The 18,309-nt window shown below is 42.9% G+C and overlaps 1 protein-coding gene across 1 annotated transcript; it reads right to left on the bottom strand.

Moving 5' to 3' along the window:
* Positions 1 to 1,222: 1,222 nt before the first annotated feature.
* Positions 1,223 to 5,721, bottom strand: zfp36l1a (zinc finger protein 36, C3H type-like 1a). Its single transcript, XM_054613822.1, is given in 3 exon segments — positions 1,223 to 3,559; positions 3,561 to 4,457; positions 5,500 to 5,721. Coding segments are annotated over 3 exon segments (1,101 nt in total). The 5' UTR covers positions 5,551 to 5,721; the 3' UTR covers positions 1,223 to 3,406.
* Positions 5,722 to 18,309: the final 12,588 nt, after the last annotated feature.

The following is an 18,309-nucleotide window of genomic DNA, read 5'->3' as shown; positions in this document are numbered from 1 at the left end:
GTGTGAGTTGTTACTGAAATCAAACACCACTCTGCTGTATTAATGGTGAAAATAGTGATTATCTACATGTATTTATGTCAAATTGACCACATGGGGTACTGTGCTGTATATTTTGATAAACCTATCAACCTATGACTGATGAATGAATTGTTTGTCCCATACTCTGAGGAATATCATCACACACGCATCGATCAGTTTACTTGTAACCTTAGGATCATTGATCGGGTGATAACCTCAGCAAATCAAACTTTCTTTTTTATTCTCGGAAACGTAACGGTTACAGACCCCCACTGATCAATATTTGTGCTGAAAACAGCAGCGCCTGGTCTTTGCGTAACCAAAACGGCTCAGTTTGATCATCCCCAGGTCAATACCCCTGACTGCTCCTCTGTGCAGTTCACCAATCAACTTCCACCACAGTGAAACTCCCTTTAGTTCTTCTTTATTTACAGAGAAGCTCAGCTAGTTCTATTTCCCCATTTGTACCTTTTTTAAATAGAGCATTTGTAAACATTTTGTCCTTTTATGCAAAGCAGTCTGACATTGAAGAATCACATTTCCATGCTGTCAGTGAGCTTTGGGCTACAACGTGAGCCCTGTTTTGTTAAGCCTATATTTGATTACATTTTTGCATAGTGGCATACTTAGAAGTTTGCCAACTAAGCAGTTAGCAGATCCTGTTTGCAATGTACCAATGGATGTGTAGACAGCTATCACTGGAATACTTTTAACTGAAGAAAACTTTCAATTCGTGGTGATTCTTAGGCAGGTTCTCGAGTTATAAAGGGAGTGTCCTTTTTCTATGATTTCAAAGTGGATTTATGGGGCGTGCCTCTCGGTTTGAAAACCTCTGATGTAAAGCTTTGACACAACTTCCCTGAAGTCCTGTCTTATGCGCAAGTCAAAATAACCAGTCTCCTCTAACGCCACCCGAAATAAGGTCTATTATAAGGAATTATCAGTAACCAGATCAAATGTATATGATGAGAATTTGAAATGTAATCTTCGTTGTACAGATTAGAAAAAAAAAGACATTATCTGAACTCAATATTGAACCGATTTTGTAGCATCATGCATGTGCAGCGCGTCTATAGCTGCATTATGGTGTAGGAGCGTCTGAATCACAGTTCAACCAAAGGACACAACTCATTACACAGTTTTAACTTTTCAAAAAATACGGGGTTTATTGACTTAACTGCAATCAATACTTACAAAAGACGGGGGGGGGAGAGACAGGTTTTCATATAAACTCACAGAAATTACTGTAGTGAAAAAAACATTGGCTGAAAAAATACATTCAACTGTTTTACTTTCTTTGTGTCAAAATCTGTTCACCTCTTCCAAAAACTCGTGAAGGAAACACGGAACAAGTGACTTAAAACAAAAACTTAATTGTCCTCCATTTATCAAATATAAAAGGCAGAGAAGCCTTAGCTACCTGGAATGTATTCAGAGAGGCACTTCCAATGGTCAAGAGGGGGCCAAGCAAGTGCATCAAGCATCCAATCAAAATTAAAATGAAAACAAAATTAACTTTCCTCAACCCATTTGGTCACAGCTATTGCTTGTAATAACAGACGGGGTGTAAGACCTTTACTGACAGAAGACATTTTAACCAAAATCCAGTCCTCTGACTTGAAGACTCCCCTAAACCAGTGAGAAGTCTCCCAGCACACCTTAAATTCTACCGTCAACCCAAGTACTGTGAGTTAATCCTCGGATCCGGGACAAGATCCGAGACAAAAAACAGACCAAGTGAATCAATGTCATAACAGTTAGCTACCGTTACTGTCAGATTATTGTAAGATGTGAAGGGGAAAACGTCAGGAATGAATACAAGCAAGTCTAGTATAGATGGAATTGCAGTCCGATAAGAGGGAGTAAGAAAAAAAAAGTACAATAAATAATCAAAACGCAAAACGTCTTTTTTTGCATTTTTTTTTTGCTTTAAATTAAGGTTCATTTTGACAAAGTGTAGTTGCAGAACAAAAGTCATTGAAGTACAATATATTAAACTGTGAAAAAAGGAAAACTGACAAAAACGTCTTCACAATCTTTAGATTAATATGGAAGATCATAATTTAACATAAAAGAAAATATATTCTATTGTTCATTATCCAGATAAATACAAAACAAAAATTAACAAAAAAATGCATATGATCAGCAATAAATATGTTCTGATAAGTTAAATAAGCAGTGACAAGCAAAAACCTTCTGTCTGGAAAGTCTTTTCAAACAATAATAACCGTAATAATAACATTAATAAAAAATAATTATCAAATAAAGAAAAGCAAAAAAAAAAAAAAAAAAAAAAAAAAAAAAAGGGATGTAATGAGTACAGAGTGCTCCTCAGAGCAGGTACTAAAGTGGGGGAGAAGTAAAGTAAAATAGCTTGGAAATCCGATCCCGTTGTGTCGCAGGATGTACAACTGCACCATGGGAATGCTGGAATTCCCCCAGAACAGCAAGGATGAAGGCGGGGGGGCAGGGTTGAGAGGCGGGACAAAGTCCTACAGGTTTAATGATCAGTTTGATATCAAGACTTCCTTCCCAATAAAGAGCCAGTGACCAGCAACAGGAGGAGAAAACTCAGGAGGGAGGGAGGGAGGTGAGGGTGGGGTGGGGGAGCATAACCGACTTCCAGTTCAAAGTCCTTCCTGCAGACTCACCCAGTCCACAATTACATAAGACGGGGCTTGAGGAGAACTGTGACAGGGGAGGGGAGGGGTGGGGGGTAAATGAGAAAGAACCAAAAACAGTAGTCCATTCACCCTAAACACATGCAGAAACCGCCCCAGGCACTTTTCTTTCCTTTTTAAAAAACTATTCATATCTTTTCAGGGTCTATTTTTTCCTTTTTTTTGTCTTAACTCAGTCTGTAAAAAACGGCTGCGGTAGATCTACAGTTACGTTAGTGAGCACCCTCTAGCTAGCTCGGGGGAAGTGGTATCATCAGGGAGGAGGGTGGGAGGAGGAAGGAGAGGGAGGGGGTGGTTGGGGGCTAGTGCATAGCACTCCCCTTTCCAAGGCCACTTGTGCTGCTACACATTCAAGAATAAATGAAGAAGAAAGAAGAAAAAAAAAAAAAAAAAAAAACAAGTGGCACCTGGCAAAAAAAGTCAATTCTTGTTCTCATGATTTTCATTGTTCAATTTCCTCTCCTTTTTTTGGCACTATGACACAAGGCAGGGTACTTTTTAAAAACTTGCTGTGCAGATTAACAGGGGTGAAATAAGTTGAGAGAGAAAGTTCTCTCAACTGACTACATCCTTGCAATGCTAACAAGGAGCTAACACGGTGTTGTTTAGGGGGGAAGCTTTGGGGGGAAAGGGTGCAGAGGTAGAGGGGAGTGCCGTGTTCTCTGTGTGTCATCGAACTTTAAAGTCACTGGGGGGATGTTTGCAGTCTAGTCATCAGAGATGGAGAGGCGGCTGAAGATGGGGAGGCGGCGGGTTGTATCCAGCGTGGGGGATTCTGAGCCGCTCAGGCTGCCTCCAGAGCTGCTCTGGTAGCCCTCCTGGTCTGACAGAGAGTCGGGGGGCTGGATGGAGTATCGAACATCCGGGGGACTCCAACATGGGTCTGAAATAGTAAGGCGTGCTGGTTGGAGAGGGAGGTGCAGGGGTGTTGGGCTCTGTGCCCAGAGGACCGGCGTTGAGGCTGGGCCCGAACAGGTTGGCCAGCTCCTGGCTGGAGTAGGTGAAGGGGTTACTGCTGGGCCAGTCTGGGACCTCGTCAGGGAAGAACATGGGTGGAGGGGTGACGGAGGTGGGGCTGTCTCTCAGCCCGGCTGAGCTGGAGAAGCCTGCAAAGCTGTAGCTGTGCTGCAGCCGAGGCCTGTCCATCTTGTTGGAGGAGTTAAGAGGGGAGCACTGCTGGGGAGGTCCGCGGCGCTCCTCGGCGTTGTGGATGAAATGGCAGCGAGGCCCGTACGGGCAGAACCCGATGGTGTGGAAGGTGCGGCACAGCTCGGTTTTGTATTTGGGGTGGCGGCTCAGGCTGCGTAGTTCATGGATGCCGTGAGCAAACTGGCATTTGTCGCCGTACTTGCAGGAGCCGTTCTCCTCGAAGGGCCTGCAAAGCTCCGTCTTGTAGCGGCTGGAGTTCACCTGGCTGCCGCCGGTGGGGCTGGCGGGGCCCAGGCACTTGTTGATGAGCCTCTCGCCCGTCTCGGAGAAGGAGCGGTCTCGCAGGCGGTTCTCCTTGTTGTTGCTGGCATTGCCAACCCCTGAGATGAATGAGGAGTGGTCCCCTGCCTTCAGGCTGTTCAGAAACTGGTTCTGGCTGAACTTCGTGCTGCTGACGGAGTGCCGCCGCTGGTACACGCCTCCCACCGAGGGAGAGCCCACCGCCTTCCTGTCCAGCAGGGCTCCGGTGGGGCTGGAGATGGGCACGTTGGTGCCAGACATGGGATGGGGGGAGCCCAGGTTGTTGTTGTAGCCGAGCAGTTTGTTGTTCTGCAGACACACAGAGAAGACATTTCATTAGCATCAACACGGTTAGGCTCACAGTGTGGTCCTGACTTTTTAGGAGAGGGAAAAAAAAAAAAAAATCCACAGGCTCCTCTTGCATGACTGTGTTCTTTTTGGCTCTGACAACATAAGCGGATACAGGCCTATAGAACAGCAGCTGGTTTGGCAAGTTGCCCCAGTGAGGAATGTGTGCCTGTTTAGTAAATGGAGCAGCAGCACATGAGAGGCCACCGGGCTGCTCGTGGCCACAAAAGAGGCTGCAACATTTGAAAGATAAAGAAGGTGGCAAAGCATCCTGCTGAATGAATTACAAGGGAGAAGCTGCTCTTTTTCAAATGCACTGACACACTAGAGCAGAGGACTGGTTTAGTCACCCATTAACAAGAGAATAAGTGAATTAGAAATCTGACACTGAAAACATTAAAATGTATGCAAACCATAAAGTAAACTCTCCAAAAACCAGTTAGTGTTAACAAATATTACGCACGGTTAATCACAGAAACAAGTTTTATGGGGGCAATAGTAAGTAGAGATAAATCTAGTCAATGATTAGCGAGCATGTGGCTGCTTTGTGAGCAGTATTAAAAAAAAAAAGTGGCGCAAAAAACCTGCCCTCGTTAACAGAGCGAGGGCCTGAATGACCGCCGCACCTGGTTAACAAAACTACACATTTTGGGTTATCTGACGTGGCACATGTTGAATATGAAACTTTAAAACATTCGAGCAGTTGTTAAGAGTTAATGTGAAGTTGCCGGCAGACTTCGGCTCACTTTTAAAGACTCTGGTGTGACTGAAATGAACGCTTTAAGACAAAGTTTAGACATGGGGGGACTTTGGAGTCAAAAGTGACGCGTAAAGCGACTCCAAACAAGTCTCCAAAACAGGCGCGTCACGGCGGAGAGGGCCGCGGGCACGCAGCTCCTCATTCCTCCACAGCGGCGGACGCACTGCTGCTCACAGGGGGGGAGAGGAGGGAGAGAGGGAGGGAGGGAGAGAGAAAAGAGAGGAAAAAAGTTTTTGAAGCTACCTTGTTCATTACTTCGAAGTCGAAGAAAGGCGACACCACGGCTGTGGTCATCTTTGCAGCGACCAGGGTTGATTCAAAAAGTAGTACAAAAAAAAAACAAAAAAAAATAAAGTGTGCTTTGCTAGAAAAGTTGCGCAGGTTCTGCTGAGTTTCTGGTTCGCAGCTCCTGTGTATTTTTGTGGCCCTGCAGAACTCCCCCTCTGCCCTGCACAGGCTCCGACATTTGCTTTATAATCCTTTGCAGGAGGAGCCTGCAGTGCTGGGCGGTAACTTTTTTTCTGCTAACTTTTTTTTTTTTTTTCTCTTCTCCTTCCTCTTCTGAAGGGACAAACTTTCAGTGGGTTGTCAGTTTGTTTGAGATTACTACACGGTTGCACGCAGAGTGAATACTGAACAGTCGTTGGCTTTGTATCTCTGACCAACGTAGCAGTAAAATCAGCTGAATATCTATAATAAGCAACAATAAAACAATAAGTTTATTGGTTTATCAGGAGAGTAAAGACATTGGATTATACATGAAAGTGACTTGTTTTGTACACTACACATGCTGTTCATGTTCTGTTAACTTTGTCAGAGGAACAGTGTCTTAACTTAAATGTTCAAGAAACTATCAGTTGATTTTAAAAAAAAGTAGGCTGGGCTACAACTTTATTTCCCTCTTTTTCTTATGGCAGTCTGGAACTTAAACAGTCTGGGGTTGTTTACTGGGAGGCGCTGCACTGTCCTCAGGGTTCCAGCTACCATCCACTACTCTGTAATTAATTTACTCCTAATTGCTGGACTGTAACGTCACTTATGGGACTTTCCGGTGAATTCAGGCAGCCAGGGCTTTTTAACTCTTTCCCGACCACAGTTATTTCCACATTAAACCCTTCTCTTTTTCTTTTCTCACAATGCAGCCCCCTCGTCCTCCACGGCAGGTATAATGCTGCTGAATATGTGCATGTGTCATTCCATCAGGTGGGCGATAACACGATACACGAGTGAGCTCACCAGACTCAACCACAGCCAGTGACAGCCATGTTTGCAGAGCTGTGCTGCAGAGAGTGAAACCTTTACAAATCCATTGTGGTCCATCATCTCCCTCCCGCCCATCCAAGTCCATGACAGAGCAGCCATGGGCCATGTGCAGAGTCAATGTCAGGGTTGGGTTGCAATAGAGAAGACAAGGGGAGGGGGGGGGGGGGGGTATGGTGGGGGGGGGGAGAGAAAAGAAGCTGTTAACCAGAAGAAGAAAAAAAAGTTTGAGATGGAGGAGGGGATGATGGCGTGAGGGGGAGATTTATGGGGGGACGTTTATTACTACACAGCGCTGCCCCAGGGGAGGTGAGGGAAGAGGAGTGGAGAGAGAGAGAGAAGAGAGAGAGAGAGGGAGGGAGGGAGGCAAAACATTCCCTTTTCCCCTTCCCTTTCCATACAGAAGCCACACAGGGGGTGGAGAGCTTTGTCTCAGCCGTGGAAGTTGTTTTTCGACTGAGATGTTGAATGTAGTTTGAGTTAGAAAAGGGGGCCAGATACTGGGCTTGAATACAGCATCTTCATTTCAAACAGATCTGGGCCTGACCTTTAGGAACCACAATGTTAATCTACCCGTGCTTTAAGAAAAGTATATATATATACACATATCACTTTCTGAGATATTCTGGATTGCGTCAGGGAAGAGCCAGGGTGTGTTCTTAACATGAAAAGAGTTTTACGAGCCGGGGCTGTTTGGCGCAATCTCTCCCTGGAGTGACGACTAGAAGGGAGGGGGGGGAATGACAAGACTCGCTGGAAATCACGTCTGCAGTTCAAAGGCCATGTCCCTGACTGATTAAGTAGATCAGATCGATCGTCTCTGCTCTGAGGAGAAACTACAGCAGGGATGTAGGAGGGGATTTTACAGCAGTTTTCTTTTTTATAAGCAAATACAAAAACATGTAGCTGTGAAATGATCTAAAGAGCTATATTACGCACTTTAAACATAATCAGTGATGTTGGAGCAAATAGATCCTCGTTCAGATTTGAACTGTACTGGATCAGCAGGGTTCAAACTGCAGCCTGGCCTCAAGAAGCCTCACACTCTGCGGTTGTTTACTTTAATACTCTCAGATGTATCGTGCTTGCTTGTTATTGTGCGGTGCAGTTGTCCTTCCAGGTTTAGGAGGAGGCACCTGTTTCCTGCCCGAATGAAAAATCTCTCAGGCGATATTGTCCGATGTGTTCCTGTTTCAGTAAACGGCATCATTTTTAACACAGCGTCGGCAGACAAAATGCATTTATTCATCTACTGTTTACTCGCAGTTCAACGCAAACCTGTTTTTGTCCTACAGTGATTTAAAAAAAAAAAAAAAAAAAAAAAAAAAAAAAAAACTTCACACACAAGCAAAAGCACACTTAAGGTTCAACTTAAGGTAAAATTTTGCAGTTGAAAACTATTTTTTCTATAAAACTCGAGAAGTTGAGAACAAGTCCTTAAATATGATCTGGTGGCCTTATAAGGTGTAGTCTAGAAGGCTGCATAAGCATACCTACAAAACAGGATATGCAGAATTCACTGAAAGGTGACAAGAACATTTCGGCTGCAACAGAAGATTGTATTCAAATTAGCACGATAGCTTTTTTAAATGTTATTGTTTGGCCTATCAAATGTCAGAAAAGAACTAAAAATGTCCCACTGAAAGCTAAATGTTTGTTTTGTTGAACCAACAGTCATAAATCTAAATATGTTCAATGTGCTTTCACATATGTCAGAGGAAGGCAGCAGATTCCCATCACTGAAACTATCAACCTACTATCAATATATATATATATGTATATATATTCCATCACAGGTTGTAAAAGTCAAGTGTGTCATATTAATGAGGGTTTCCTGTCATCATTCCTTCAACTCTAAAACTAGATCTCAGCTCTCTTTTTACTAAAGCATGATTTTCCTCTCTCTGTTGACAGAGTTGAGTCTCTTTCTCTCTCTGGAGACTCGATTTCTGAGGAGTTGTGCTCCTCAAGGTCATAGCTGTCCTCCTCTGTCTTTTAGGCCCTATCAGTGTCCGTTGTTGCTGCAGTCAGTCACTCCTCAGCCTCCTGTGGTCGGTTTGATTCCTGCCTCCTGCGCTGACGACCCCCGTCCTCAGAAGGGAGGATGGGGTCACTGATAACCTCTAAGTGGGATGACTGGAAGTTAAATCTTTTATCTAACTAAACAGGAGATGAAAGAAGTCCTGGGGAAACTCAACAAATTGGAGGTTGTCTGCGGTGACCGTCTGTTAAAGCAACAGTTGACTGTTGTTCCTCCTCTCAGCCAACAGAGGGCAGAGTTCTTCCTTTTCCCTGTGCTCTCATTGCAGCATTTCCTATTTACTCACCTCTCTTTGTGCAGTATTTAAAGTGTGGCCTTGTTTGCCTGAAGCCAAAATTTAGATTGTTATATTTGTTACACCGTGAGTGAGAATTGCTAAGATTAGACACTTAGGTCAGCGCAGTCAAACACAGTTCTGTCCTGGTGTGGCTTTGAGGTGAATTAGGACTCCAGCACAAGCCTCTGTATTGTGTAATCAGCCTTTTTTCCACTGACACACTAACTCACTGGCCTAACATGAAGCAAAAGGACTTATCAGCTACACAAAACACAAACGCTCAGACTTGTTGCGCGGTAATCTCAAACTGTGCTGCACCACATCCCAGTAAATGTGACCGCAGGCTCATTAAACGACATCTTAAAGCATAAATAAGTAGTATTTTTTTTAACTGCCTCGTGGTCATCCATATTCTGGGGATTGATATGTTTGTCGATAAATACCAGTGACTTAGCTGTTTGCCGCATACTGCCATTTACGATTTCTTATAAAGTTTATTTTCCAGCTGAAGTATCTGTTTTAGATGAAACGATCTCCCACACATACACTTGTATTTCCAATTCAGTAAAACTGAAGGTTTTTATGAGCAACTGTGAGTGGAACATTACCTCTTCACCAGAAATCTATTTTGCATGTGTATGTATGTGGTGAAAATGATTAATGTTGATTATAATCACATATGCAGAGGTGAAAGATCAGATCCTTTTACTGAAGGTCAAGTATTATTACTTTAATCTACTACTATTTTGTTAGAAGATAAAGTATAAATAAGTAAAAGTGTACTTAAAATATACAGTATAAAGTACTCAATTTACAGGTTGTGGTATCATATATTTTATGATTTAATCATTATTTAGGATACTTTAATGTGCAAGAAGTGTTGTTGCAGTTTTAAATGTTTTATATGCTGGTATTTTAACCTGTAACCCTGCACTTTATTTTATATTTAAGTTTAATTTAAGATGACATATCTGTGTAAAAGCTTGATATAAAAAGTAACTAAAGATGTGAAATATAAGTAGTGAAATACAAAGTACAATGTAAGTATAAAGTAGAATAAAATGGAAATACTCAAGTATACTCAAGTCTTTCAAGTATATAAACATTGTACTTAAGAACAGTACTTGAGTGTACATTTCACCACTGGAAGCATGGTTTATTACAGAAAAACGTCCCTATTAAAAGCCATACACCATAACTTCCCATTTTCTTTGAGCATGTGATTCTTTCATAACACTGACAGGACAGATTGTTGAGCAATAAGCCGTCAGGGATATTCAAGTTTGACCTAAATAGGCTTTGATATATTAAATATGTTGTCATGTGTTGACCCTCCTTCGCCGTGACACTGCATGAAATTTCGTGTTTTTTTTCTGTGTACATTCTCTCGCCCACATTTTGTCTGTATAAGCCTTGGCAGCCAGAACATACCATGATTGCCTTCTTTCATGTCTCATGGTATGTTTGCCAAATTCATATGGGAGGACTGTGGTCATCTTGCAGGGTGAAGCTAGAACCTCAGAGGAAGAGAGGGGTGAGGGAGATTGAAAGAGAAAGGGAAAGAGGGAGAAAGGGAGGAAAACAAGAAAACTAAGCAGCGATTAATTGTCCATAAGAGTAGCCACAGCATTGTTAGCGGCCAACCGCCAGCTGCTCTCGCTGATGTTGTTCCCATGAAGCGCTCCAGCGTGCCTGTCCGCTCCACCTCCACTGCCCTCCGTCTCACACTGGGTGGGATGCGGCATCAATGTGGAGGTTTGGCTCAGTTGTGGACGGCTTCGACGCATCGCAGCGGCATTTCAACCACGGCCAGAGTTCAAAACAAACACCATCCTGGAAATGAGAGTCTCTGGCCCCGTCAGTGCCAATTCACAGAGAAAATAGAGTAATAGTAATGATGTTTTGGTTGAAAGCGAGGTCGCAATAAATAGCAACAAAGCAAGAAGAGTGGGGGGTGGGTCAGCGTTTAAAGGAGATTTACTGTCCAATTCTCTGCTGACACGCCGGTCTCTAGAGGAGGGTTGTATTTAGAAATGAAAAGGCCAGCTTCCTCCTCTGACTTCCTAACCCGTGTTTCCTGAGGAACAATCTTTCTGTCTGTCCAGAGGGCTCATGGGAAGGGAGAGTTTGGGTTTCCACTCGCACATTAAGGGTCGCCGCAAAGGTCAAAGCCATCAAGCTAAAGAAATGAGACATAGACCGCAATGCAGCACACTCAAAATGGCAGATGATACGCATTTGAGGACACACTAAGGGGAGAAACGGTTTAGTGACGTAGCGCTCGTTGTGTCCAGTCCCCCCCCCCTCCCCCTCTGGGCTCAGCGTGCCTCCACTGGGGACCGGAGCAGACCTGACCCTGGTCCAGGTGTCATGACCATGCGGCGGACGCTGAAACGAGATATTCCTCTGCTCCTCACTCAACGCATGAAGAAAAAAATCAATGGGCTTTGTATAGCGTCGGAACAGTGGAAAGCATTCTCCCACCAAAAAACTCCTGACCCATCTGTCTCCATTCTCCGCCACTCTCAGACCTCACAACCGGCCCTGTGTGGTCACTCCTGGACTAGAATTACACACAGTCCATGTGTCCGGCTCCGGACAATACACAAAAGCCAACCGCCCGTGTGACCCTGCCCACTTTTCTCACACTTAACCCCCTCGCAGATTTATTGAATTGGACGTGTCTTCTCTCCGGTTATTGATATTCCTCCAGATGCTTTTAAAGAGGACGCACTTCTGACACGGCTGCATTTTGTGTTTGACAACAACTCCGCTATCGTAAATGAGACTTTGTGAAATTAGCTTTTTGATGTTATGTGAATTGATGGCGGCGTGGTTTCGATTAAATTGATGTTGAGCTGTGGGAATAAGAGTTGTTTGTGAGCTGTCCTCAGTCGACCCAGGGCATATGGCGATGTCAGATTCATCTTTGTCGTAGGCGTGTGATGATTTATTGTGAAAACACATGCTTTTTATTGTTAATGCAGCTCTGCTTTGAACCTATTATATTCCTTTATTGATCCCCATGGGGGAAATTCAAGTGTTGCAGCAGCTCAACTACACAGACACAGACAATAAATACTAGTCCAGGAGTGACCACACAGGGCCGGTTGTGACAACCTTTGTTAGTTCTTGTCTTTATTGATAATAGAATACTACAAATTATCTGCAGTTTTCTTGATGAAAACACATCTAGAGTACGTGTCTGTTGTTTACTAACCAGTACTATTCTCCATGTAGTCTGGTTAGCGTAAATTATGGCCTTGAGATCTCAACACACTGCAACTTAAAGAAAACACAAATACAAAAAACACAAACAACACATAACACAGGCGAGTTGGAAAAAGCACATTCATCAATTTTACAACACATATGCAGCTCAAAGAAATGCACTGCAAATCCCGGAACAACACAAATACGGAAACGCATTGGTTGTGTTTGTTGTATTTGCAGCACGTTTTTTTTAAATGTTGTGCTTCTGTATTTGGTTGTGTTGTTTGTAATGCAGCCTGTTTCTGTATTTTGTTATATTTTCTGTATTGTCAGGATGTTTACGTGTTCGTAATGAGTTTCTGTAATGGTTGTGTTGTCCATATTTACAGCGTTTCTTATGCTATATATTACATTTTTCCCTCTACCTGTGTAATTTATATATTCTCCTACTGGTATGTGGTGTCTGCATGTGTGGACTTTGTGTGGAAAACCAGCCTGCTTTCACTCCAAGGGATTATTAGACGCTCAGATCAATGAACGTGTATAAAGAGCGAGAACTTCTGTAGAGGGTAGGGAGGTGTTGTTGATGGGTCAAACAAACACAGGACTTTCACTCATGGGACTGGCGTGAAACCAAAAGTTATTAGTCACCCTGAGTCAACGCTAACCATAACCAACGGTAACGGCGTGTAACAGCGTTAACTGCAACCGTTTCACAACACTTACCACGTGTTGCAAGATTAACCGTGCCCGTTTCACATCGTTATCAAAATGTTAACCCCATGTGACGTAAACCCGCAAACATTAAAAAACTTGCAAACCTTCCGTGCCAAAATACCACGCAAAAAGTTTCTGCCCAAACGTCAAAATATGACGGGTATCAGGGTGAGATCGGGTTGTGTACATTTTATTGTGTTTGTTATGTTATGTTTTGTGCCGACACTGCGAACCAATCAACTCCTTATCTGTCAATGTGTTGGTTGGGGATGTTTTCTTCGTTAACTTGGGATTTGTCTTTTTGAATGTGTTTTCTTTAGTTGCAGTGTGCTGAGCTCTGGGAGCCCACTTAGCTTATGGTTCAGGAAGTAGAGTAGCGGAAGAAAAAAAGTAGGTGGGTGTAGTTGGGAACTCAGAGAGCTACAGGTGTTTCAGCTCCAGCATCAGATTGTTCATCTGTTAAAGTGCACCTTTGCCTTTCCTCCTGAGATGAAAAGTCCTCATAACGTCTGCTCTTTTCTTCTCCGTGACCTGCCGCGACTCCCGCAGTGTCACATGAGCTCATGAAGTGTATCCGTCTTCACTTTAATGGAAAACGACGAGGAAATGAGCAAAAACTCAGACTGTGTGGATAAAGATCAAGGAGCCTATGGTAGAACGATTTCCTGAGAGGAATATAGACAAGACTTAAACGGCATTTCATGTTCCCACAGGGCCCAGAATACATCACCATCTTACCGCTTTGATTGTAATTTAGCAAAAGCACTCCCAATCACTCAAGGAAAACAAGTTGTAGGGATTCTGTGTGATTGCCCACAGTCCAAACACGGCACAGCCCGAAATAGAGTCTAAAGTCCAAGATGAGTCAATGCAGCGTCTTCTGTTTTTTAACGAAAACAACCCTCTGGGTCTTTGAGGCTGGTCCAGTCCAAATGCCCCCAACTGTTCCCCACTCTGCTTGTCTTTGTCCTCTCCCTCTTTCAGACTGTCTTCTTCCCTGGCAGTGAATAAAGGTGCAGCTGTGTGGAGTCCTTTAGGTTGAATGAGAAGAATCAGCCCATTCGGTTGACTTTCCTGGAAAGAGCTATCATTTTCTGCTGCCAGGGTTTAACTTCCAGTCCAGAGCAGTTCCTGGGCTCCAGCCGCTTGTATCCAACGGGACAATGGGGATTGTCCTACTGCCATAAACAACACAGGGGTCCAATTGCCTGTTTGCCAAAACGTGGAAGCATCTAAGGGTCCAGACTAAACCACTACCTTCTTAACAAGTCAATTAGACCATTTAAAATTGCTTGTTTCTGACAAAAAGCTACTTGTTTCAGGACTTATGAGAACCAAATGTCGTGTCCTTCATGCTGCTGCCTGGTTATGTCTAATTTCAAGTCATTTCTAGAAGAATTCCTCTAACAAAAGAAACATCATTTGGAACAAGTGGAATGACCCCCATTGACCCAGTTGTTTAAAACAACAATGGCTGCCCCGAAGATGTTAGTGTATCTATAGATGCTGCAATAGCATCAGTTAATTCAGAACTCAAGGGATTTCTTAATTGAAAGAATAACAAAGAATGGCGCTGAAGGCTTTTCTCGATGGGAAAAAAAATTCTGATCTTCTTCCAACTTGCTTCAGTAAGAGTTTGATTGGCGGATGGTTCATCCAATCACCTGCCAATTTTTTTTTTTATCATGGCTGCCCTTTTCCAGTTCCAGTTTCCAATGGCGGCTTCTCAGATGGTTCTGTGTAACAAACCATCTGGTGGGTCAGGTTAGTTTTTCTCTTGATTTAGGAACAATGGGATCTAAAGGCCAATAATGACACTAAATTACTTGTCAAAGCAAGTGTTTATTGTAGTTTGACCAGCAACATGTGTGTCAGCAAGTTTGCAATACGTAGCTTTAACAAGCAAAAATTGGTATGACCTATGAACTGAGTTTGTTTTTCAGCTGTTGTGAGTGGTTTAATGTCATTAGCATGGAAACATACACAGCACTGCTTGTGTGTGTGTGTTTCCAGTCAGCTCTATTAGTGTCACATCAGGCCCTGCTGACTGTGTCAGCCCAGGGGAGTACTCACATTATTACTGTGTTGTGTGACAGCTGAATATGGAAACACTTCTTGCGCTTGTTAAATACTTTCTGGTTTGCCTTTTTTTTTTTTTCTTTCTTGCCTTGCACTCTTTAGGGTCTACAAAGTCTAGTAAAATCCAATGGCTTTCCCAGAAATGAAAGTTTATTGTCCCCCTCAGCCCACCCGACTCGTAAATAACGGCACATTTACCAAAAATCCCAAGCCGACAGCCCCCACTTTCATACCATTACCAGTACCACTATACGCCAAAACCGCTGCCAAATACACCCAAACAATCCCCCCTTTCTCCTCATTGAAGCCTTCCAACTGTCTGCTAACAGTGTTTACTCCGTTGGAGCCCTCCAATTCGACACTCAGAGGAAAAAACGGTCCAAATGCTGTGAGTGGGAACTGTTTGTACACCATTAAACTCAAATCTTCAATTTTTAACTCATGTTATCATAATAAAGAGCTTTAAGTACTTCACCAGGCATGAAGTGTACATCAGAGAGCTGCCGTTTTTTCTTTTTGACTACAATCTGTGTTGCACCAGCTACAATATGTGCAAGTTTGATCCAAGGTTAATAAGCCTCACTGTAGGCTTTGCAGCTAGAAAATGATTCGTAATAAGTGAGTCACAAAATCAGCTTTTAATGCTAATAATGCATCTTTTTTATTAGTGCTTTTCAAACTAAAAAATGAATAATTTGACTCTGCTTTCATGCTGGCTTATATCCACACGAACACTTAAAAGAAGGATGCGGTCAATTTCTAGGCGAGACATTCAGATCTTTGGACAACGGCAACACGCAAGTCGGCCCGATCCAATAAAATCAAAGATATAATGAAGAGGCGGATGAAATTGTTTCCACATGAGCACCATCCCAATGACGGGAAATCTATTAACATGGTGACCTCTAGCATTTACCTTATTTACATAAAACCTCCACAGCTGTTTCCAGGCAACTTGGGAGATCACATTGACCTGCTTTGATCATCCACATTGGCTAAAAAGTCCAAACAATCAAGCTTTAATGTAGTCCACTGAGTCTACTTTGTGAATGGGGGGGGCAGACAGAATGGAAACAGAGCTAGCAGGTGAGGAGCAAAGTTGAGGCGTGCAGCGGTGGAGACAAAGGGCTGATGTGTAGGTGGGAACAGTACAGTACTGGAGCTTCCACTGTGGGCCACTTTCTCACTGCATGACTCACCACATGAGATGGCTGCACATTTGAAACCTGCTCTCATATTGCTCGATGACACCTCTATTGACGTACAATTTGTGCATTCGGTGTTTACATTTCATAATGTGACATTAGACTAATAGCACGAACCAGAGGGGGAAGCTCACAAGATAGATTTTTTCATGATTTCGTCATGTCTCGATCGACCCGAGCCAGAGGCTGTTGTGTTTTCGTCTGCCAGGCCCCACACACAGGATATGAGTCCGTCCTGTTGACAAGCCTCTGATTCAACAGCTTCCATCACATTGCTGTCATGTGAAAATTAAAAACTGCCTTCCGCTATCTTAAGAATCTTCAATTGGGTGGCATTACTTTGACGCGATTAGAGGATGACGAGTTGTGAAATAGTTTCTGAGGTCACAGAGAGAGAGAGGAAGACAGGCATAGAACGGGTATTTGTAGAGCTCAGTATTCAGCCATGATTTATCTCCACTGAGGTAATATCAAGGTCGGCGCCCTGAAAATGTCTTTGCTTCGACAAGATGCCTTGAGCCGGATAAGAGGGCCTAAAGCTCCCAGTTCAGCAGCATGATGGATGAAAATGTTTTATCTTGTTTATGCAACCTGACACAAGGCATCTGCTGGCCTCTGGAGCACTCACTTCATGCCGCAACAACCCTCTCCGCTCCCTAAACAGAGATTATCAAGGTATTTTAGATCTTTAGATACAATGGACGTAGTAGGAAAATGACTGTGTAACTAAATTACTAACTTTGTGTTATTTCGGAAACTTATACTTACATATCTGATCTTGTAGTTGCAGCGCATTAAAGCTGTCAGGCTTGATATTTGATATTTTAAGTGAAATGGGACTTGACTATTGTCTATTGAATAGATTGTAATGAAATTAGCTGAAAACATTCATGCCTCCCTCAGGATGAATCCTAATGACTTTATTGATAACCCTGGTTTTCCATCATCAGGTCAAAATTTTATTTCAGCCTCAGCTACTTAGTTTTTTAGAGCTAATTTGCGAACATGCTAAAATAAGATTGTGACAGTGGTACACATAACACCTGTTGAACAGGAAGAAGAAAGATACCGCTAGTTGAAAGTTTTTTTTCCAGATGATTACACGCTAAAGTAATCGTATTATATTCCATTACTGCCTATATATATTCTGCTAACACCTAGCTTAAATCTATCGTGTGGCTAAAATTAGAAAAAGCAGACTTAAAGCTCATATTTGATCTTCTACAGTACATTAAACCTTTCAACAAAGGAGCCCGCTGATCTGAATTTACTACCTGTCTTCATGCCACATGTTTCAGCAAACAGACATGACACTTTGAGTGATAGAGTAATAGATTGCGCCACATCATCATATCCTGCTGGCAAAGCTATTGTGGACCTTCACAGTAAATCCAGAACTGAGCAGATATAATTAAATGTTTCATTAGATGTTATAGTATACTCTATTATTCAGCTGTAGCATGTAGGCTTATTGCTCTACTGTGAAACTCCATCTATTACTCCCTTGATCATTTTCCTTGAAGAAAAACAAATTCACAGCCAGCTATTTATGTTTTATGGCGTCAAGATTCTATTATGAATTCTGGGCAAACTTCCTATTTTCCAGTATATCAAGCAGGAGACAGAGTGGACGCCACCAAGGTGGAAAGTTTGGCAACCTAGCACAGGTGTGGATAGATGTGCTAAAAACTGCAGCTCTTTATATTTTCAACTGCTTCAACGGAGCCAAGTCATGTAACAAAACCCAACCAGCGTTCTCTGGTTATACCAATATGCTTTTGCGGTTTGTGCTTTTTGTCAGAATAGACAAATAAATAGGTATGAATGGAAATATATGCCAAAACAATGTGCTCTCGGACATGCTGTAATCATTATACAGTCTTGTAATGTACCATAAACGTCGTAGCGAGGCGGTGATGGAGTTTGCTCTTGTGCGGGCTCGCTGGGTTTTGAATTGTGCTCCACATATGAAAACTGCTGCTTTAATATCTCTCCCATCTGTCTTTGTCATATGACTAACTCAAACATAATCCCCCATTCAATTTTGTCGTCCTCTCACAATCTCAAGCCAATCTTTTTAAAGCATCCATTTCTACAGGAGACAAATCCCCTCAGACAAACAGCTGCTTGCATAAACTTTACCACTTTCTTATGCCGTATTTAAATGGGAAAAACAACAAGGGGAAAGAAATAAAGACAGCTGAAGAAAGGCAGAGGGATGCAGATGGAGGGAGGCAGAGACAGGCCTAGCGAGGGAGAAA

The sequence above is a fragment of the Anoplopoma fimbria genome, chromosome 15 (assembly GCF_027596085.1).
Source record: "Anoplopoma fimbria isolate UVic2021 breed Golden Eagle Sablefish chromosome 15, Afim_UVic_2022, whole genome shotgun sequence".
In the NCBI taxonomy this organism is placed as follows: domain Eukaryota; kingdom Metazoa; phylum Chordata; class Actinopteri; order Perciformes; family Anoplopomatidae; genus Anoplopoma; species Anoplopoma fimbria.
Note: the sequence above shows the minus strand (reverse complement) of the source record. Positions and strands in the feature narration are given on the sequence as shown.